The 22483-nt window shown below is 45.7% G+C and overlaps 1 protein-coding gene across 2 annotated transcripts in view; it reads right to left on the bottom strand.

Moving 5' to 3' along the window:
* ANXA6 (annexin A6) overlaps positions 1 to 22483 on the bottom strand; it is a 163969-nt gene that overhangs the window by 88624 nt on the left and 52862 nt on the right. For both annotated transcript variants that reach the window (XM_085617684.1, XM_085617683.1), the window contains exon 2: positions 17737 to 17789. In XM_085617684.1, the coding sequence (XP_085473810.1) occupies positions 17737 to 17751 (15 nt within the window). In that variant the 5' untranslated portion in view covers positions 17752 to 17789. The remainder of the gene's footprint in view (positions 1 to 17736; positions 17790 to 22483) is intronic.

Here is a 22483-nt window from a genome sequence, read left to right as displayed (position 1 = left end):
TGTGAAAGAAATGACAGGTCTTCTTCCCGTCAGAAAAGCTTTCAAAATGTGGATGTTCAGCCAATAGACTCCCATGAGGCACAGGGTCAAGACTGATTTGCATATGGCCATGTCTGAACTGGGGTGGTGTGGTGAGCAAAATAACGATGGATTAAACCCAGATCTATGACTGGGGGTGAGTGTTTTGCCATTGTGCAACATTCCGTCCATCATCTTGTGTGTTTTGCTGTTCACCCTATGTGGGAAGGGTATGCCCAGACGTGGGTCCCGTGCTCACTACGCCACTGGAGTCAAGCTATCCTGGCTGATGATGGCTGATAGCCAGAAACCGGTCCTAGGATGCTTGATTCCGGTCCAGGGAAGACATGGCTTGGCAGTTCGGGCTGGACTGTTCCCATGAGGCACAGGGTCAAGACTGATTTGCATATGGCCATGTCTGAACTGGGGTGGTGTGGTGAGCAAAATAACGATGGATTAAACCCAGATCTATGACTGGGGGTGAGTGTTTTGCCATTGTGCAACATTCCGTCCATCATCTTGTGTGTTTTGCTGTTCACCCTATGTGGGAAGGGTATGCCCAGACGTGGGTCCCGTGCTCACTACGCCACTGGAGTCAAGCTATCCTGGCTGATGATGGCTGATAGCCAGAAACCGGTCCTAGGATGCTTGATTCCGGTCCAGGGAAGACATGGCTTGGCAGTTCGGGCTGGACTGTTCCCATGAGGCACAGGGTCAAGACTGATTTGCATATGGCCATGTCTGAACTGGGGTGGTGTGGTGAGCAAAATAACGATGGATTAAACCCAGATCTATGACTGGGGGTGAGTGTTTTGCCATTGTGCAACATTCCGTCCATCATCTTGTGTGTTTTGCTGTTCACCCTATGTGGGAAGGGTATGCCCAGACGTGGGTCCCGTGCTCACTACGCCACTGGAGTCAAGCTATCCTGGCTGATGATGGCTGATAGCCAGAAACCGGTCCTAGGATGCTTGATTCCGGTCCAGGGAAGACATGGCTTGGCAGTTCGGGCTGGACTGTTCCCATGAGGCACAGGGTCAAGACTGATTTGCATATGGCCATGTCTGAACTGGGGTGGTGTGGTGAGCAAAATAACGATGGATTAAACCCAGATCTATGACTGGGGGTGAGTGTTTTGCCATTGTGCAACATTCCGTCCATCATCTTGTGTGTTTTGCAGCCAATAGACTATCCATCTTCATTACTTCCTCCTGCTGTGTCATCGTAAAGCCTTCCCTTCATATCCTTATGTAGCTGTAGCGCCAAGACGCCTCTGGGCATTTGAGCACTTTATAAAAATTAATTTAATTTCATGGTATGACCACAACCTTTACCTGCAGCTAATAAAATACATGCAGTTTCCCATACCTTGCAAAATACCCATATAGCGTGTGTTTACAAGTTAGAAACTGGCTTGATTTGCAAATGTGAGCTACTTTTTTAGCTATCTGGATTGCCAATGGCGCCACTTTTATTTTGGTGTCCAGGCCTATTTTTTGTCCCACTCCTACCCTGCATGGATTAAGGTGATTGTCTATTAAGATCAATTACAAACCAAAGTAATTGTAAACAAACTTAAGAATTGCCTGAAAATTCATCGCTTGCAGTGATATCCTGAAAGCGTGACAGAAGGGAGCAGGAGACCCAGCACAGCTAACAGGGTGTCAGCTCCCCAAGTCCACGGTTGCCCATAATGCTTTGCGGCCTAACGAGACACAGTGGACAGCTGCCTGACAACTGTGAACAGAGCGCAGTTAACAGCTGTCCGGTTGCTCGGTTCGCTATTATTGCCAGTGTCAAAATCCTTCAACATTTTGTGGCCAGAAAATGGCTGGCAAAGGTAGCAGCTGTCTAAGCGCCTGTTCACATTTATACGGCCTGCATTAACCCTCATAATAATTAGGGTGTAGGAAGCACTGCAATGCTGCCAGCTGGCCTGGCACAATATTCGAAACAGACTGGGTACCATGCCATATGTCAGCTGTACCAGCCTCCATCCAGGGTCGGCGGGGCAATCTGGCAGTCCTCAAAGAGCAGAACTGACAAGTCACTGTATGGACCAGTTTGAGGCCATTTGCTGGCCTGTTTCTTTGTCTGGTGATCCGGTTTTTACTGTTAATGTTCATGATATTGCCAAAAACGTTGAGTGCAGCCAGCATAAAAGCATGCAATCTCTTGTAACTTGCAAAACACACATTCCACGTGTTTTTACAAGATCAAACCAGTCCCGATTTGCAAAAGTGGGCAACTTTTTTAGCTATCTAATTTACTAATGGGTCACTGTTATTTTGGTGCCTGGGCTTATTTTCTGTTCTAGTCCGACCCTAGGTGGAAGATCGGTCTGGAGCTAGGGCCCTGGCAGGTTCAATCCTAGGACGGGGTAGGAGGAACTCAATTGGATCATAGACTGGGCCTTACTGAGCGAGAAAAAAGGAGCAGCGTCAAAGGAGAAGAATGACGAAAAGGGAGGTGAGCTAAGAAGACAAACATGGCAGTCCATGCCTGGAAGGACCTGGCAGTGGGATGGAGCCGCAATCCTTGTTCATCTGTTCAAGCGGGAGCCTTCTTACTCAAGAGACACGGGGATGGGTGGGTGGCAGGGACGTAAGGGAAGCCTTACTGCACTGGCCACAGCTGAGTCCAGTCTCTCAGGAACCTGGCTCTCGGGCCAAAACCTTATTATATCTGTGAGACAGTCCCCCCTAATGACGTGTTAGGGGTCCCACATTTTGCCAGGGGATATCAGGCGTGTAAAGCCACCAGAAGCAACAAGCATTGGCAAAGCCAACAAGCCTTGCTATTGAGACCCATTGACTTTGCCAGGTCCTTGTAGCCATACTAAACAGTATCCCTGATGATCTGCAGCTTGACTGAATAAAAGCTATCATATGGCTGCACGCACCTACAAAATGATGCACATGCTTTTCGTTTTAGTTACCGATCTGAGTTGGATTGGTAATTAAAAAGAAAATGAAATCTGCAAAACCTTTTTTTTTTCAAAAGCAGGTGGTGGGGAGCAGCAAGAATGGGATGGGGGGGGGGGGCAGAAGCAACAGTAGCCACAGAAATGACATGGAGAGGGTGGGATGCCCAGAAACAAAACGGGAGTTGGGGTAAGTAATACAGAGGGCATGGATAGGGGAAGCAGCACTGGGCAAGAGAGAAGGAGGGTGCAGATGGGGGAATCAACATGGAGGGTGCAGTTAGGGGAAGCAATGGGGAGTACATGGGTGAGCACAACATGGAGGTTCCTGTAGCAGCAGATGTACCACAGAGTAACACGGAGTGCAGGGGAGATAAATACATGAAGGAGACAGCTCGAAAACACATACATACTCTCATGGAGTGTTTAACACAGAAGAAAAAGTATGGTCTTGAAAACAAGAGATCCGACAACCTCACTGCATTGCCCTTCACTTCCATTAGACATTAGAGGCCGGTGTCTCAGGATTTCAAGGTACGGGTTCTGATCACTCAACACACTTGCCAGACATGCAGTGATGGTTGAACCCAGACAATCTCAACAAGGGTCCTCAGTTGGGTCTGCCCCTCCTGTGATCATTTCCACCGATGCCAATGGACTGGGGTGGGAAGAGTCATGGAGAATCTTACCGAGCAGGGGGTATGGAACAGGGTAGACGCTCTCCGTTCTTCCACCTTCCAGGAATTGGCTGCAGTTTGAGCCATTCTGCTGCATTCCCTCCCATCAATATGAGGTCAGGGTGTGTGTATACAGACAGACAACCAGGTGACAAGGTTTTATTTGTGTCATCAAGGGGGGATGTTTCTCTCCCTCTCCCTCCTTTTCCGGGATATTGAGCTGAGTTCAGAATGGAATCTTTTCTGTGGGATTGAAGCTCTTCTTCCAGGGAAGGAGAATTGGCATGCAGATCAACTCAGAAGGAGGTTTCCAACTCGATCTCTCTGTGGCTCTCTCTCCGAGGGTGTTTCAGAAGATTTGCCGGCGGCTCAGGACTAGGAGCCAGTGGCTGGAACTGTTTGCAACAGTGAGCAAGGCTTTACTCCACACCTTCTGCTCCTTGATTCCATCTGAGAGTGCCTGGGCAACTGATGTTCTTTTGGTCTCCTGTCCAAGGGGCCTCCTGTATGGCTTCCCAGCCATTCCCCTGATACCCAGAGTGTTACAGAAGGTAATGGCCTACCACGTTCAGATTCTTCTGACGGCTCCCGGGTGGTCGAGGAGACCGTGGTTTCCTCTGCTGCTTAAGTTGTTGAGGAGTCATCCATGGGTGTTTCCTCTTTATCCTTCTCCCCTGAGTCAGCCAATCCTGGCGTTATCCTCCCTACAGTGTCTCAATTTGGTGATTTGGCTGCTGGAAGGGTGACTCTGTTTCAGAGGCTTTAGCTAATTCCATCCATTTGTCTTGTAAGCCCTCAACTCGCAGATTATACAACCCTCACTGGGGATACTTTGATAAATGGTGTCATGCTAGGTGATTGGATATGGCTGCTTGTGCTCCAATGAGGATTTTAGATTTTCTGCAGGATGGCATCACCTTGGGCTTGGCAGTTTCTACCATTAGAGCTTAGTGGACAGCTATTCGGTCCTTCTGGGGGGATGATCTCTCTGTGATTGCTCCTTTGACATCTTGGCTCCTTAAGGGTTTCTTGCTGCAGAAACTGGTATCTCAGCCTCTGATTCCACTCTAGGATGTCAATTGGTTCTCCAAGCTTCGACTGATCCTCCATTTGAACCACTGGATTCAGTTCCTATCATCTTTCTAACAGAGAAGATGGTGTTTCTGATGGCTGTGTGTTCAAGAAGATGGGACGAAAAAATTGGTGCCTTATTGTCTGATCTTCAATAATCCGTTTCTTTCCAGATAAGGTTGTCCTTCAGCCAGGCCCTATTTTCCTGCCGAATATTCCTTCCCAGTTTCACTGTTCAGAGGACATTGTTCTACCGATTTTCTTTTCTGATCCTTCTTCGGCTGAGGAAGTGAATAAGCATTCTCTTGGCCTTTGCAGGGCCATGTCCATTTAATTGGAACATACTTTTGTCTTTCCGAAGATGGATTCCCTGTTTGTTACCTTTGGCTTTCCCAATAAGGGTTCTCGGCCTTCTACTTCTACCATTTCTAGGTGGATTATATCCACGATCATGAGAGCTTATCAGTTTTCAGGTTCTACCTCTCCCCCACTGATGAAAGGTTGTTCGACTAGGGGAGTTTCTACCTCTTGGGCAGTCTTTAGGGGAGCCTCTTTAAAGGATGTGAGTGCCGCTGCTACTTGGAAATCCCATCACAATTTTCTTTCATACTATTCTTTGCAGTTGGGTGGGCATTTTTCGACTTCTTTTGGGGATCATGTATTTTCCGTAGTGGATGGCACTTCTGCTAGTTTTGTATCATTATGATGATTATTTTGTATGATATAATAAAATCAGCTTGATGCAGCAACTCTATGGTGCGCTAGTGTTTTGTGGCTTTGGCATCAGTAAATAATCAATCAGTTGCCTGGGTATTGTCTCAAGTGTAAGGATTGCATCCAGGAAGACGGACAAGGAGGTAATGCCCCATTACTTACCGGTATTCTTCATTACTCCAAGTACTGGTCTTCGTTCATGCAGTCCTGAGTCCTGCCTCCCACCCGGGCATGGCGGTTGATTATTTTCAGTTTGATGTTTTAGCCTTTTTCACTTTGCATGGTATATTACAGGAAGTGCATCATTAATTCCTCTCTTTTGTGATGGCTCCTGGGTATCGGGGGCCATCTTGGGTGAACTTTTTTGCATCAGCTAGGAAATTAGTTCTGTCGGAAAAGAGAAGTATCTAAAGCATAAGGACTGCATCAAAGAAGACCTGGACTCAGAGTAATGAAGATCCGGATAAGCAACCGGGGCATTAGCGTGGGGACTATGTCCAGAATCATACCAGCTTTAAATGGCGAACGAAAGTCAAGTAATACTTTTCGTCTAAAACACTATTGTTCTTCTGCTTGTCGCTTCCCGTCCCATGTCTAGGTTTGTCCCTTTGACAACTGCCACCCTCTTACTAGGGACATGCAAGCAGCGACACTGCATTTCATCCTGCAATAACACTAAACCAGTATCACTTCAGTGCACACACGCCAGTCAAAGAATCTGAGACAGACACTGGTATAGTCTCTTCCTGGCTTACCTGTGATACATCTTGCAGGGAGCTCCTTGAGGAGAGCTTCTCCAGAGATTGCAGGCAGGGCCAGCTGCTTGCTTTAGGGGCTCATTATCCTTACAGGTGGCTAGATCACAACTCTCCACCTCGGGCCCCATTATGAGAGATACCAGAGATGGAGTTTATGATACTGGGCAACCTCGAATGGGGAAAAACATGTGGAAGCTAGAACACTGGGTCCAATTCTGCATGCCTGCCACCTTCCAAGGAAATCAATGAGCCCAAATCTGTACTCATTTACCATGCGCCTGAAGAAGGTAGTAAATAATCGGGCGGGGTTCTATGACATAATTTCGACAGACAGAAAATCGACCTACAAATATATCGCAACAAAAATATCGATGTCAAGAATATCGACATCCTATCTACAACATGGTAAGTACAAAAATATCGAAAATTAAATATCGATGTCAAAAATATCGTTATTAAAAATATCGTTTTTCTTTTACTTTAAAAATATATGTAAAATAAACCAAATTATACTTAGAAATTAAATAAACATAATTAAATATATTGTATAATATTTAAAATGTATAATTAATATATATAATTTAATAAAACTTTAATTAAACATATACATATAATATATAATATATATACTTACTTAATAATTAATTTTAATAATAATTTCTGTAACGTATAAATTATTAAATGTTTTTAAAAATTACCAATACATCTATACACATAAAACAATAACATTAATAAATATTTAATAATTACATATAGCAAATAATAATCAATATTTTTAATGTGAATAATTTTTATTATTAATGATATATTACAATAGCAAAAATAATACAAAACATATTAAATATCAGACACAATAAAACTACTAGTCCAACTCCAACAAAAACAACAGTAAGGAAAATGTTGGATACCGTAGGGGTAAAAATTACTATTCCAACTCCAAAGAGTGCAACAGTAGGGAAAGCGTTGGATAGCATAGGGTTAAAATTACTATTCCAACTCCAGGGAGTGCAATAGTAGGGAAAGCGTTGGATAGCGTAAAGTTAAAAATTACTATTCCCACTCCAGAGAGTGCAACAGTAGGAAAAACGTTGGATAGCGTAGGGGTAAAAATTACTATTCCAACTCCAAAGAGTGCAACAGTAGGGAAAGCGTTGGATAGCGTAGGGGTAAAAATTACTATTCCAACTCCAGAGAGTGCAATAGTAGGGAAAGCGTTGGATAGCGTAAGGGTAAAAATTACTATTCCCATTCCAGAGAGTGCAACAGTAGGGAAAGTGTTGGATAGCGTAGGGAAAAAAATTACTATTCCAACTACAGAGAATGCAACAGTAGGGAAACCACTGGATAGCATAGTGGTAAAAATTAATATTCCCACTCCAGTGAGTCCAACAGTAGGGAAAGCGTTGGATAGCGCAGGGGTAAAAATTACTATTCCCACTCCAGAGAGTGCAACAGTAGTGAAAACGCTGGATAGCTTAGGAGTAAAAATTACTATTCCCACTCCAATGAGTGCAACAGTAGGGAAAACATTGCATAGCATAGGGGTAAAAATTACTATTCCCACACCAGAGAGTGCAACAGCAGTGAAAACGCTGGATAGCGTAGGGGTACAAATTACTATTCCCACTCCAGTAAGTGAAACAGTAGGGAAAGCGCTGGATAGCGTAGAGGTAAAAATTACTATTCCAACTCCAGAGAGTGCAACAGTAGGAAAAGCGCTGGATAGCGTAGGGGTAAAAATTACTATTCCAACTCCAGAGAGTGCAACAGTAGGGAAAGCGTTGGATAGCGTAGGGTTACAAATTACTATTCCCACTCCAGTAAGTGAAACAGTAGGGGAAGCGCTGGATAGCGTAGGGATAAAAATTACTATTCCAACTCCAAAGAGTGCAACAGTAGGGAAAGCGTTGGATAGCGTAGGGGTAAAAATTACTATTCCAACTCCAGAGAGTGCAATAGTAGGGAAAGCGTTGGATAGCGTAAGGGTAAAAATTACTATTCCCACTCCAGAGAGTGCAACAGTAGGGAAAGTGTTGGATAGCATAGGGAAAAAAATTACTATTCCAACTCCAGAGAGTGCAATAGTAGGGAAAACGTTGGATAGCGTAGGAGTAAAAATTACTATTCCCACTCCAGTGAGTCCAACAGTAGGGAAAGCGTTGGATAGCGTAGGGGTAAAAATTACTATTCCCACTCCAGGGAGTGCAACAGTAGTGAAAACCCTGGATAGCATAGGGGTACAAATTACTATTTCCACTCCAGTAAGTGAAACAGTAGGGAAAGCGCTGGATAGCGTAGGGGTAAAAATTACTATTCCCACTCCAGTAAGTGAAACAGTAGGGAAAGCGCTGGATAGCGTAGGGGTAAAAATTACTATTCCAACTCCAGAGAGTGCAACAGTAGGAAAAGCGCTGGATAGCGTAGGGGTAAAAATTACTATTCCAACTCCAGAGAGTGCAACAGTAGGGAAAGCGTTGGATAGCGTAGGGGTACAAATTACTATTCCCACTCCAGTAAGTGAAACAGTAGGGAAAGCGCTGGATAGCGTAGGGGTAAAAATTACTATTCCAACTCCCGAGAGTGCAATAGTAGGGAAAGCGTTGGATAGCGTAAGGGTAAAAATTACTATTCCCACTCCAGAGAGTGCAACAGTAGGGAAAGTGTTGGATAGCGTAGGGAAAAAAATTACTATTCCAACTCCAGAGAGTGCAATAGTAGGGAAAACGTTGGATAGCGTAGGAGTAACAATTACTATTCCCACTCCAGTGAGTCCAACAGTAGGGAAAGCGTTGGATAGTGTGGGGGTAAAAATTACTATTCCCACTCCAGAGAGTGCAACAGTAGTGAAAACGCTGGATAGCGTAGGGGTACAAATTACTATTCCCACTCCAGTAAGTGAAACAGTAGGGAAAGCGCTGGATAGCGTAGGGGTAAAAATTACTATTCCCACTCCAGTAAGTGAAACAGTAGGGAAAGCGCTGGATAGCGTAGGGGTAAAAATTACTATTCCAACTCCAGAGAGTGCAACAGTAGGAAAAGCGCTGGATAGCGTAGGGGTAAAAATTACTATTCCAACTCCAGAGAGTGCAACAGTAGGAAAAGCGCTGGATAGCGTAGGGGTAAAAATTACTATTCCTACTCCAGATAGTAAAACAGTTGGGAAAGCACTGGATAGCATAGGGATTCTATAAACATAATAACCAATTAAATAATTAGTTATAAAAAAATAGCATATTAATAATTAATTTACAAAATATTTATTCTTAAATACCAATTATTTAAAATAAATATTTATATAAATAACTTTAAATTACATCCCACACTATTCCCCCTTTAACACACAACACACTACACATACAAAATACACAATACATTTAAATATCAGTTTATCTATTATTTACAATTAATAATACATTCTTTATAATTAATATACTTATTATTTACTAATTTATACATATTAACTACCAAATTACAATTATTCACAAATTAATTATTAATTAACAATACATTAATTAGCAATAACAACAAATAACATGAAATAATAAATTATTTATATTTACTATATTTAACGTACTAATACCAATTAATTACCAATTAATAATTAATTAACAATTAATTATTATTAATTACAAGTAAATAAAAATTATCAGTAATTGTTTGAATTTAATTACATCCCACCCTATTCCCCTATAAACCCACAACCCACTGCACATAAAAATTCACATAATTAATTTAATCATCAATTAATCACTTAATAAAATTAAATCACCAATTAATTAGTAATTAACAATTAATTAATTAACAATACCAATAAATAAATATTAATATTAAACTAATTATAACTTATATAATTAACCAATTAATAAAATTAATTTACAATTAATAATTAATTAATCAATTCATTAATCAATTAATATATTTAATTTACAATGAGTAATTAATTAACAATTAATTAATCATAAATACCAATTAAACAATACATATTAATTAATTAATTATAATTAAATTACTTCCCACCCTATTCCCCTATAAACCCACAACCCGCTCTGATACTAAAACGCTAAATTATATTTTAAATCATTATTAATCTCTAAACATTTATTTTCAAATGTATTAAAATACATTACAATAATCTTTAACATACAAATAAAATACATATTAAAATACATTACACTAATAAAATATCGATATTATTGACATCGAAATTTTTCATTACGATATTACTTACATCTATATTAATGACTTCGATATTATTAACTTTGATAATACTTACCTTGGGGTCGATATTCTGTCCATCGATATTCTTGACTTCGATATTCTTTACCTACGATATTAACAACTCGATATACTTGTAGGTCGACATTTAAAACTCGATATTTAGACTAACCACCATCGGGCGGAATACTCTTGCCGGTGGATGGGATGAAGGCGCTAGCGGGTAGTGGGATGGAAGGCATTCTAATCCTTGACAGGGTGTTATCACAAACAACTATGACTGACTACTGGTTTCACACTTCAAATCCTTAGGTTTGTACAATGTTATTAAATTCCTGTGCACAAGTCTTCCGGAGTGTGTCGCAGAACCACTCCACTCCGTTTCAGTTAGGGATGCAAAACACAAAGAGGAAGGTGCACTAGGTATAGATAGTCCAATTCAAACAGAAGTCCTTAAAGTTTCCTTTATATTTTCTTCTAATATGAAGAGATAATAAACCAGCCAACGCGTTTCGTTCCACACTGGAACTTCTTCAAGGCACAAAAATGCGTATTTTGTTTAGTTAAAAAAACAGAGCCCTTTGTTATCATCCCGTATTCATGGGAAGTTCCCGAAATCATAAGTCAACTGTATGAGTATTAAATTAGGACTGCTACGCGTATGACATGAAAAATTCAGAGTGGCCGAGTTCGTCTGCTTAGATACATTGATTTTAATGCTCCATAATACGAGCAGAGGTGGAAGGGTTCCCCAATTCTAGGAAGTCCCGTATGGTCCGGTAACCAGGAAATTATTCCATTCCTGCCGCAATGTTTTTTGCATTCTAATCCTTGACAGGGGGAGCTTCTTCTACTCCCCCATGTTGAAATATCTCGGCAGGTGATGGGGTCCGAGCTCAGCAGCAGCTGCCTGTAACTTTGGCAGTTCAGCTGATGGTTCTGGGTCTGGTGTCACTGTCATTATCGGATTTGGAGTTTGAGGACCCCATACGGTCCGAAGAAACTTCAAAAGGCGTACCCCTCACAGAGGATACCGCCCCGGCAAGCTCATAGCCGGGCCCTTAAGGTGCAAAGCTTTTCCTCTTCCCTGACACAACAGAGATCCATATTGGTATGACCCCTGAAAAGGGCAGGCGTATGAATATTAATGCACGGTATACCAGAACACGAGACACAGGTGAAGGAAGCCTTGTATAAACAACTGACTGTTTGGTCGGCGCCAGGGCCGAACAAAGCAGTCATGCGCACTTACCTTGTTCTCTATGTAGGCTGCTGTATGCAGCCTACATAGAGAAAATGGCTCGGCTGGGGCGCTTTCTGCTGCGCCTCCCCAATCGCAACACTGCCATTGCAGCGCTGTGATTGGCTTTGGTAGGGGAGGGAGGCTGCCTGCTGGCTGCTTCCTGTGCCTGCAGTAGGAACGCGGGACCGGCTGCACCACTGCGTGACCTGGCAGGAGCGGAGGCGCACGGTACCCGGGCCGGCATTAAGGTACAGGTACGTCTTATTTTTATTATTTTAATCGGCGTTGGGGACTTGTTGCTTTCAGGGATAAAACAAGCAGTTTCTTTGTCTGAATATTTAACAAAACGCAGAAAGCTAACCAACAGTAAGTTTTAATGCACATGAAAGAGCGACAGTCTTACGAGCACTGCGTAAATTTTGCCTGTCAGCGTCAAAAGTCTGTCTCAAATTGACAACCACACTAACGAGACAAACATGAAATGTCTCAGTCCGCTCAATGGTGATTAATCTGTTTGTACGTTACTGAATGTCACTGGTAAAAAAACAGGCCAACGCCCCTTATAACGTAAGAGAAGTAGTGAAAGAAAAATTAGGGGGCATATTATCAAGGTCCGGCGTTAAAATTATCGCCGCTTTATCGGCAGAAACTGCCGCTAAAGCGGCGATAATGGGCTTGATAATATGCCCTTGAGAATTCCAATTGAAGCCCATGTTCACACCAGAACATGGGCTTCTGTTGGAATTCTCAAGGGCATATTATCAAGCCCATTATCGCCACTTTAGCGGCAGTTTTCTGCCGATAAAGCGGCGATACTTTTAACGCCGGACCTTGATAATATGCCCCAAAGAGAGGAGATCCATGGAAAAGTTTTTTTCTGTTTTGGACATCTAGTGTGAAAAATGTAAATAAAGCAGTTTATGCAGGGTTACGATTTTATGTAAGATTATGCCTTCCATTTGCACAGCCTCTTGCCTCTGATTTGCAATGTTCTTGCAGATTGCCATCTGCTGAGGTGGCTAGGACTTAGATTTAAATGTCTCTTCATTTCTTTACCGTCCAATGACCTTTCTCTCTTCTATCACATGATCTTTCTTGCCTTCTTCCTGTTTGTTCACCTAGCTATCACTCTTTTCATTTTCGAACTGGAATGCACTCACATGTCTCTTCTAAACTTTTCCTTGTATATTTAGGGCGATGCATTGATGCTATGTCCTGGCACAAACATTTGTTTGGCGCATTACTACGGTTTCTATGGCCTTGACGGGCTTTCGAATTCTAAGTGACCTTTCCAGGGATTCTTGTAAACGGAATCCAATTGTGCTTGGTTGTGTTTCGTATTGTATAAGGGTGAGCAAGGTTCGGGTAGATTACTCGGTGTTTACTGGTGGATTATATAGGAAGAGGCCCAGTGGATCGGTTCATAGATAATGTGAAGCATTATGTGGATGGATGCATGTGCAGAAAGTCACTGCTGTCCATTCCATTCTCCTGGCGTGCATAGAGGTCCATTGTTTACTTGCACGTGCCTGTGATGTTTCAAGACTTCTTTGTCCATTATGTGGTTTTAGTGCGTTCCACATTGGTTAATACGTGTATTATTGAGGTGGTGAATGCTTAGCTCACTATATAACTTGGGGCTATGTTGAGTGCTGTGCTTGGAAGGTGCTATTGGGCATGATACAAAACACCACAGTTGTGCAGATGTCACACACAGTAAAAGCACCACACGCTCAATGGCGGTAGGCTATAGGAAAAAATGTGCTTGTTGCGGCAGAAGCAGGTAGTTCAGCGGGAGTACAGACAGGTTGTCGCAATACTTGCACATGGTACCATCACAGATGCAGAAATAACGCAGTAAAAGCTCCAGACTTTGGCAAAGAATGAACATAGTGAATGTATTTGGTGCAGCAGAAGCAGCAAGAAATGAGCGAAGCAGGCGGCCGCAAGGCATCAAGGAGGACCAATTGGTTGTCTGCCCTTACGCCTCACTACTTTCAAATGTCACTAGCCGCCACTGTGCCTTAGTATGGCACCACCCATGCTTGACCTGTTTTCGCGCTACTGTATTGTTGCTCTGTATTTTTCTCCCCCTTCTGGCTGTTATTCTTTTTTTTCCTGCTCTTCCAATTGCCGTTCCTGTACCCTCGCCCTCTGTGCCCCCCTCCCGCTCCCCACTTCCCGCCGCTGCTTCCCGCTACCCGCCCCCTTTTTCCTTCTGTACCCTGTGCCCTCGCCCTTTGGCCGCCCCGCTCCCGCCTCCCAGCTGCTCCTCCCTCCCACTTCGCCTCTTATGGAGGGCGCCGCGCGGAAGAGCAGTGGACGTGTGCAGCGGGCGTGCCACCGGCGTGCCAAAGGTGCGCCAAAGGCAAGCCCGTCAGCGCCCGTCCGCACCTGGACCGCGCCCAGTGCCAGGACCCCTGGCCCTCGCCAGAGCCAACCCACCCGACGGAGATACGACGCCGCCGCCCTCCACGCACTCAACACCGACCGACAGCCAGCCTGCTACCAAGCCACCCCGAAACGCACCCATAGAACCTTCACCTGTCACGCCTGCAAGTTCACCTGCCTCCGGGCCTGCACCGAGCTTGCCAGAACAGGCGCCCACAACAACCACCTCAAGTGTATCCTGCTCAACACCAGCTCCGTCCACAAGCACGCCGTCGAACTCTGGGACCTCCTCGACACAACAGCGCCAGACGTCGCCTTCCTCACGGAAACCTGGATGAACGCCTCCTCATCCCCCGACATAGCCATAGCCATCCCGGACGGCTATAAGATCACCCTGAGGGACCGCGTCAACCAAGCCGGAGGGGGCATCGCCATTGTCTACAGAAACACCATCCGCATCACGACCAACACCGATGACACCCTCACCACCGCCGATTTCCTTCACTTCCAGATACACACCGACCCCAAGACCACGCTCAGAGGGACTCTCATCTACAGACCCCCGGGACCACGCACACAATTCAGCGAAGCCATCGCAGACTTCATCAGCCTGCTCGCCCTCGCCTCCTCCGACTACATCCTCCTAGGGGACCTCAACTTCCACCTGGAGAACAACAAGGACAACAACACCACCACCCTGCTAGACAACCTCGCCAACCTCGGACTCAAGCAACTGGTCAACACCCCCACCCACTACGCCGGCCACACGCTTGACCCCATCTTCTCCTCGAGCAACCACATCTCCTTCAGCCACTCCACCAGACTTCACTGGACCGATCACAGCTGCATCCACTTCAACTTCAGGAAAACCACGACTCACCTCCGCCCGCAGCAAGCCCCCCGTAGATGCTGGAGCAAGATCACCACTGACCAGCTCACCACCTCCCTGAGCCAAAACCAACCCACCAACACTACGGACCCCAACGAAGCAGCCCACAACCTCACACAGTGGATCACCAACTGCGCCGACGCCCTTGCATCACTGAAGAACCCTCCAAGTAATCCCGACAGCAAGAAAGCCTCATGGTTCACCGACGATCTCAAAGACTCCAAGAAATCCTGCCGTACCCTCGAAAAAGCCTGGCGCCACGACCAGTCAACAGAAAACATGACAGCCCTCAAGAACGCCATCCGCAAACACCATCAGCTGATCTTAACCACCAAAAGGACATCATTCAGAGACCGACTGGACAACAACACCCACAACAGCAAAGAACTCTTCAGCATCATCAAAGAGCTCTCCAACCCTAGCGCCAGCAACAACGACATCACGCCATCGCAAGCCCTCTGCGACTCACTCGCCACGTTCTTCCACCGCAAGATTGCCGATATACACGACAGCTTCGGCGCTTAGACTACATACCCAGCCACCGAACCAACGGCCCCCACCACCACCCTGTGCACCTGGAACCCCGTCAGCACGGAAGACACCACCCTCATGATGAACACCATCCACTCCGGCTCCCCAGCCGACCCCTGCCCACACACATCTTCAACAAAGCCGACTCCATCATCGCACCCCAACTCCGGAACATCATTAACAACTCCTTCACATCCGCCACATTCCCGGAGAGCTGGAAGCATGCAGAGATCAGCGCCCTCCTGAAGAAACCCACCGCGGACCCCACAGACCTCAAGAACTTCCGTCCCATCTCGCTCCTCCCCTTCCCCGCTAAAGTCATCGAGAAAACCGTCAACAAACAGCTGACCACCTTCCTCGAGACGAACAGCTCCCTCGACCCATCGCAGTCCGGATTCCGCGCGAACCACAGCACCGAGACCGCCCTCATCGCAGCCACCGACGACATCAGGACCCTGCTCGACAATGGTGAAACTGCCGCCCTCATCCTCCTCGACTTGTCGGCCGCATTCGAAACTGTCTGCCATCGCACCCTGACCACCCGCCTCTACCACGCCGGGATCCAAGGGAAGGCCCTGGAATGGATCACCTCCTTCCTCTCCGACAGAACTCAGAGAGTCCGTCTCCCGCCCTTCCGCGCAGGGGCCACCAAGATCATCTGCGCCGTACCCCAAGGATCCTCGCTCAGCCCCACCCTCTTCAATGTCTACATGAGCCCCCTCGCAGCCATCGCACGCAAACACAACCTCAACATCATCTCCTATGCCGACGACACCCAAGATCCTCTCCCTCACCAACGACCCCGCCACCGCCAGAGCCAGCTTCCAGGAAGGAATGAAAGACGTCGCAGAATGGATGAAGCTCAGCCGTCTGAAGCTGAACTCAGACAAAATGGAAGTCCTCATCCTCGGACCATCCCCCTCCGCCTGGGATGACTCTTGGTGGCCTCCTGCTCTGGGCACCGCCCCCAAGCCCAAGGACCACGCACGCAACCTGGGTTTCTTCCTTGACTCCTCCCTCACGATGACCTGACCAAGCAAGTCAACGCCGTTACATCTTCCTGCTTCAACACCCTCCGCATGCTCTGAAAGATCTTCCGGTGGAACCCCACTGGAACCAGGAAGACAGTCACCCAGGCCCTCGTCACCAGCCGACTGGACTACGGGAACGCCCTCTATGCTGGGACCACCGCCAAACTACAGAAAAGACTCCAGCGCATTCAGAACGCAGCTGCACGACTCATCCTGGACATTCCCTGACACAGCCACATCTCTGCACATCTCAGAGACCTGCACTGGCTCCCCGCCAGCAAGAGGATCACCTTCAGAGTCCTCACGCACGCACACAAGGCTCTCCACGACACGGGCCCCGAATACCTCAATACCCGCCTCACGTTCTACACACCTACCCACCAGCTCCGCTCCGCCAGCCTTGCCCTCGCCACCGTCCCACGGATTCTCAGAACCACCACCGGAGGAAGATCTTTCTCCTACCTGGCGGCCAAGACGTGGAACTCCCTCCCCACCCCCCTTCGACTGACCCAGGACCATCTCTCCTTCAGGAAGTACCTCAAGACCTGGCTTTTCGAGCAGTAGCGGCACCCCCCTCCCAGTGCCTTGAGACCCTTGCGGGTGAGTAGCGCGCTCTACAAATGTCCTGATTGATTGATTGATTGACCTTAAAAGGCAACGGCCTATTGGATGTCCACTAGGCCCTCTGCCCCTCAGGGATACTTCTTCACTTAGGAGGTAAAATACTTCTCTCCATTGCTTAATGTTCTCCTCATCATTTCTGTGAGCTATGGACTGTCAATAGTTCAAACTTCCATTATACCACCTTTTATGTACATTAACCTTACCTCACAACTTTCATGATTGTGTAAAGCGAAAAATGACAAAACATGAATCGCTCTAATGTGCAATATATGTTACACATTTACCATGAAAAGCTGCATACCATAAGACTCTCTCCAGCAACTTGACTTATTTGGCTGAATGGGGCAAAAATGCCGTTTATCCCAGAGGATCAACGGACTAACAGAATTCATAAATTTCAATGTTTTCTCTTCTATCTCTTCAACAATAAAATCTCAGAAAGGAGTCATTCCAGTTGCAGGCTGAATGTAAATATAAATGTATCAACCCCAGACCGCTCAAATAGCCACAGTCACAGATGTGTTCCATCCAAGACAATACTTCTCACAACCGACAAGAAAAGCATAGTTCCCGACACTGACTTGAATATATACACATATTTCTTTGTATATATCTTTTCTGTGCATTGTTCTGTTGTGCACGTATTTGTACCTGTAATGGCGCCATGCTGCCTCTGGGTCTGGCTCAGGAGAAGGTTGAGGGAGCTGTGGAAACAAAATGACTGGTTAGATAATATCATCTCATCATCTCATCTCATTTCATCGAATCTCATCTCATTTCATCTCATCATCTCATCTCATCTCATTTCATCTAATCTCATTTTATTTCATCCCATCTCATCTAATCTCATCTCATTTCATCTCATCTAATCTCATCTCACATGAGAGTGGGATTAACACTTGTGTTTGTATAAGTAGTCCAGCTATACCTGACCTGTGGAACCCTGCACCTTTGTTCTTCCATATTCATTCTCTCAAGGCATCCAATATCGCTCCCACTACTCCACCCCAGTTGTCCAGCCCAGTTTTGTCACCCTCAGAGGCCCCTCTCTCTTTACCCCTCGAGCCTAGGAGTGTTGGAACAAATATCAGCTGAGGGTGAAGTTATCATGCAACACATGCTCTTCTCTTTGATCCCATTGTATCCCCCATGAAAAGCTCCTCTCTTTGTCCCTCCATATTCAACCTACAAGTCTCATCTCTCTGTTGCTCTATTATAACTCCTTTAAGGCCCTTCTCCTTGCTCCTTTCTTGCTCCCCTCTGTGCTCCTCCATCTCTAGCCCCACATGGCTACTCTCTGTTCCTCTGTGTGCAGCGCAGCAAGCCGCCTGTCGCTGTTCCTCACTTGATTAGACCCAGGTAGCTCCTCTCTATGCTCCTCCAGTATAAGTCCTCCAGTTCCTCCTGCTCCTCCATGTACAGCCCAAAATAGCTTCTCTTTTTGTTCCTCTAGCCCTGTTGGCTCTTATCTTTGCACCTCAATGTCTACCCCTAAAATGTCTCTTTTTATCGACTTCCTCTTGACATCTTTCATTTACCTCTTCTCACCAACGATGCTTGCCTGTTAAGGAGCCTCCATTCTTCCTTGAAATCATTTCTCCCTGCACCGCTAAGCTCTCATCAAGGCCTCGCTCCTTACGCCTTTGTCAGTGCCAGCAAGATATCTCTCCTTACATGTCTGTTCTCCGCTCAAAGACCTCTCTTTACACATCACTGTGTTCTCCTGTGAAAACACTCTTGGCTCGATCCTTCCCAGAAAGGCCTGTCCCCTTCTACATCTCTGCCCTCTTGGGGGGACCTCTCGCTTTACATCATTGTCTCACATTGTAAGATTGCTCGCTTTGTACCTCTCTATCGTCCCCTGATTGGTCCCCTGTTATGTCTAGACATTCTCCTCTTTAGGGCCTCTCTACATCTTTCTGTCCTTTATAGTAAGATCTCTCTCCTTACACCTTGCTATCCTCCACTGAGAGGCCTCTCTGTACACATCTCTATCCACCCATGAGAGGTCTCTTTTCTTACACCTCTATGATCTCTAATAAGAAGCCTCTGTCCTTCTACCTCTCTGCCCTACTACTCTCTTTACACATCTGTCTTGTACTGTAAGACTTATCTCTTTACACCTTGCTTTGCTCCAGTTAGAGGGCTCTCTTGTTGCACTGCTCTGTTCTCTCCCGAAGTGCATCCCCCCTTACACCTCAAAGTACTTCGGTGAAAGACCTTCGGCTGTACAGATTGCTGTCGACCTATGAAAAGATATCTTGCCACCTCAGACCAGTGCCTAATTTGAGCCAGTGGTTTCTGGTGCTCAGCACCGGCACTTAATTGTCAAAACCGGCACTTATGACAGCTGCCACATGGTGGAGAGATTTGTATAATTTAGAGATGAACAGAACAGCAATTTTTTTATTCTTTCAGTTTGCTTTAAAAACAACTAATACCTGCTGCCCAAGTAATTCTTATAGCTTTGAGGGCCTGGAGTAGTCCGAATTGTCACACTTGTAGCAGTGTGCTGGTTAGTAGTTGTGTAGCTACTGTGACTTGCAATGCCGGCGGTGGTTATGGGTGGTGCAAGCTGGGGAAGCCCTGGGACTTACTTTTTTACACTGTCTGAGACTCATACTATGATCAGTGCTTTGCTACTTCAGAGCAATCACGACCACCCAGCCCAAGCCCCTCTTCCTTCAGGTAGAAGTAGCATGCAAGACTTATTTTTCCGCATCCCATTAGTGAGACAGAACTGCTATCCCTTGTAAGGTCTGCCCTTCTGACTTCACTTTCCCCCCTCCTCCCCAGAGGGTGGGAGCTAGGCACAGAACACTGCTGAGCCTGTCCAGACCTTCATTTATTAGATTATTTACAGGCATTGCCCTAGGTCATTAGCAGGGAATTAAATCTCATGCACTGCCCTGGAAAATATAAGTACACAAAGGCGGAAGGTAGGGAGGTTAGGAGCATAAAAGAAGGGAACCAGTTTGTGCTGTGAGGGTGTAGGAAGCTGCCTGAGCCGCCCTCCCTCTTTTTGCGGCTACAAGATAAATATTGTATAAGTCAAGCACGCAGAACATCTTGGAGATATGAAATAAATGGCCTCAGGAATCAGTAAAGATGCTGCACCCTTGGGGCCTCATTTACAAGCCCATTGCGCCGCTGGTGTGGCATGCTTTGTGACGCACCGGCGGTGCAATGGGCTTGCCTATATTTACAAACCCACGTAAAGTCACTCTGCGTGACTTTTCATGGCCTTGTAAATATGGGCCCCTTTCACGCATTACTCTGCGTGAAAGGGGCATTCCGAGAGTGTTGCTGTGGGTGTTCCCCTGCAACATCCATGGAACCTGACACATTTCCAGATTTACGTTTTATAAAGCTGGGAATGCGTCAGAATCCTACACCTCCCAAGGGGTGAAGGAGTGGTGCAACGAGGAGAAATACTTTTATTTCCAAGAGGAAATGCCATCAATGACTGTTTTTGTGGAGGAAGGTGTTCCTTCCTGCACAAAAACAATCATCCCCGCAATGCAGGCACCTTTCCACCATGATGCAAGGGTGTCTGTGTTGGCGCACGGCTGCTGTTTGTACAGCAGCACAGGGGAGAAGGACAGGAATGCGCCGTATCTTGTAGATATGGCGCATTCCTTCCCTTTTATTTTAACGCACAGCAGCACAGCAGGAAGGTATGCTGTGACGCCATGCATCAAAAAATAGTAAATGAGGCCCTTGGTTTGGATTTAAAGTGACCATCCATTAAGAAGAGAAAGAATTACTCTATTCCCCCAGTCCTGCATCACTAACAGGCACTGAAGAATGTTGCTTTGTTTGACGACTCCAGCTGGAGTTTTGTGAACGTTCACCAGCCGACCCATTTGAAAGTGGAGACATCCATATTTGCAATATTTACATGTTATCCTAACAGGGGGAAGCCTCCTGATTGAAGAACACCTGATACACCTGACAGCAGGGTGTCTGACAAGAGGTTGACCTGGGGAGTTTTAGTTCATGGCGGCTGAACCATACCCTTTTGATTTGGTGAGGATTCTACCACACCCCTTCCCATGATTCCTTCAGGTACGCTGCTTGGATCCAACGCGTTACCCAAATAGCTAACAGGTATGACAAAAGTAGAATCAGCCCAGGTCCTCCATCTTCCTCTGTGGTGGTCACTGGAGACAATGCTTCAGCGGATCTTTGCTTATGAACTTGGCTTGTCCGGGTTGGGAGACCCTTAGGTTCAAGTAGGTCAGCTACAGACACACTGCCTTGGCACCCTGCTTCTACTGGACAGCTCCTCTTGCCAGATTAGTTAGCTGGGCCTCTCTTCCTCTTGCCAGATTAGTTAGCTGGGCCTCTCTTCCTCAGCAAACAGCTCGTGCGGGGCAAGGCAATCACTTCTTCTCCCTTAGCACGCAGGTAGATCCCAGATTTCAGGTAGACATGCAGTCTTTCCAGCAGGATATGCAGATTTCAAACTCACTTATGTGAGACTTGCTGTCAGCCATGTTTGTGTGTGATTTCATAGAAAAATGATTCCATTGAATCCCATCATTGAAAAACCATTTCACCTAAATTGTTTAATGGAATGACATTTACCATTTCTTAGAAACCAATTCAGAGAATGTATTTTGTTTTTAAAACTCTCTTTTGCCTGCTATGGTTTTACTGTGGTAATGCATAGTTACAAATTTTGGATTCAAAAACATATTTGCTTTAGGTATTTATTTCAGTGTTTTACTTCAGGGGACATTATGTCAGATTTAAAACATTTACATTGTCAAACAATTAGACCGGATGCATTTAATGTGCTGGCTCCTCACTACCCTAACCCTTGTCTATCCTTAATCCCTTGCAACCCTCAAACACCATCTATCCTTGTCCCTAAAAACCCTCAGTGATTAATTTGTACCAGAATGAGTAGAGGTGCCCAAAGCTCTATCCAAAAGCCTACAGCTGGTGCTTTTAAACATCAGAGTGCCAAATACAGAGGCTGTGAAGTTTAGAATCAACCTTGTATCCTCTATCAGACACTCCCTGCCCCTTTATCTCACTGGTGTAAGTTCCTGCTTTCTCCCTTTCTGTCTTTCTCTTCTTCTGTTTTTCCCTTTCCACCAGCTCAAATTAAGCACTGCTCATCACCACATCTAAAATCCAACCACCCCTGACCACTAAACTCCAACCATGACTCATCCCTAAAAGTCCTTTGTACCTCTAAACTCCATCCATTCATGACCCTAAAAAACCCTCACCTTTCCCTGGCCCCTACATCTCATCACCCCTTTTAAATTCCACCCATTCCTGATCCTTTAAAACCCTTTCTGCATCTCAACTTCACCTATCCATGAGCCCTTAAACCCTTGCCAACCTAAACTCCACCCATCTTTAACCCCTAAAAGCCCTCACT

Source organism: Triturus cristatus, chromosome 7 (genome assembly GCF_964204655.1).
Source record: "Triturus cristatus chromosome 7, aTriCri1.1, whole genome shotgun sequence".
NCBI classification, from domain to species: Eukaryota; Metazoa; Chordata; class Amphibia; order Caudata; family Salamandridae; genus Triturus; species Triturus cristatus.
The sequence above is the reverse complement of the archived record's forward strand: the minus strand, read 5'-3'. Positions and strand labels throughout refer to the sequence as shown.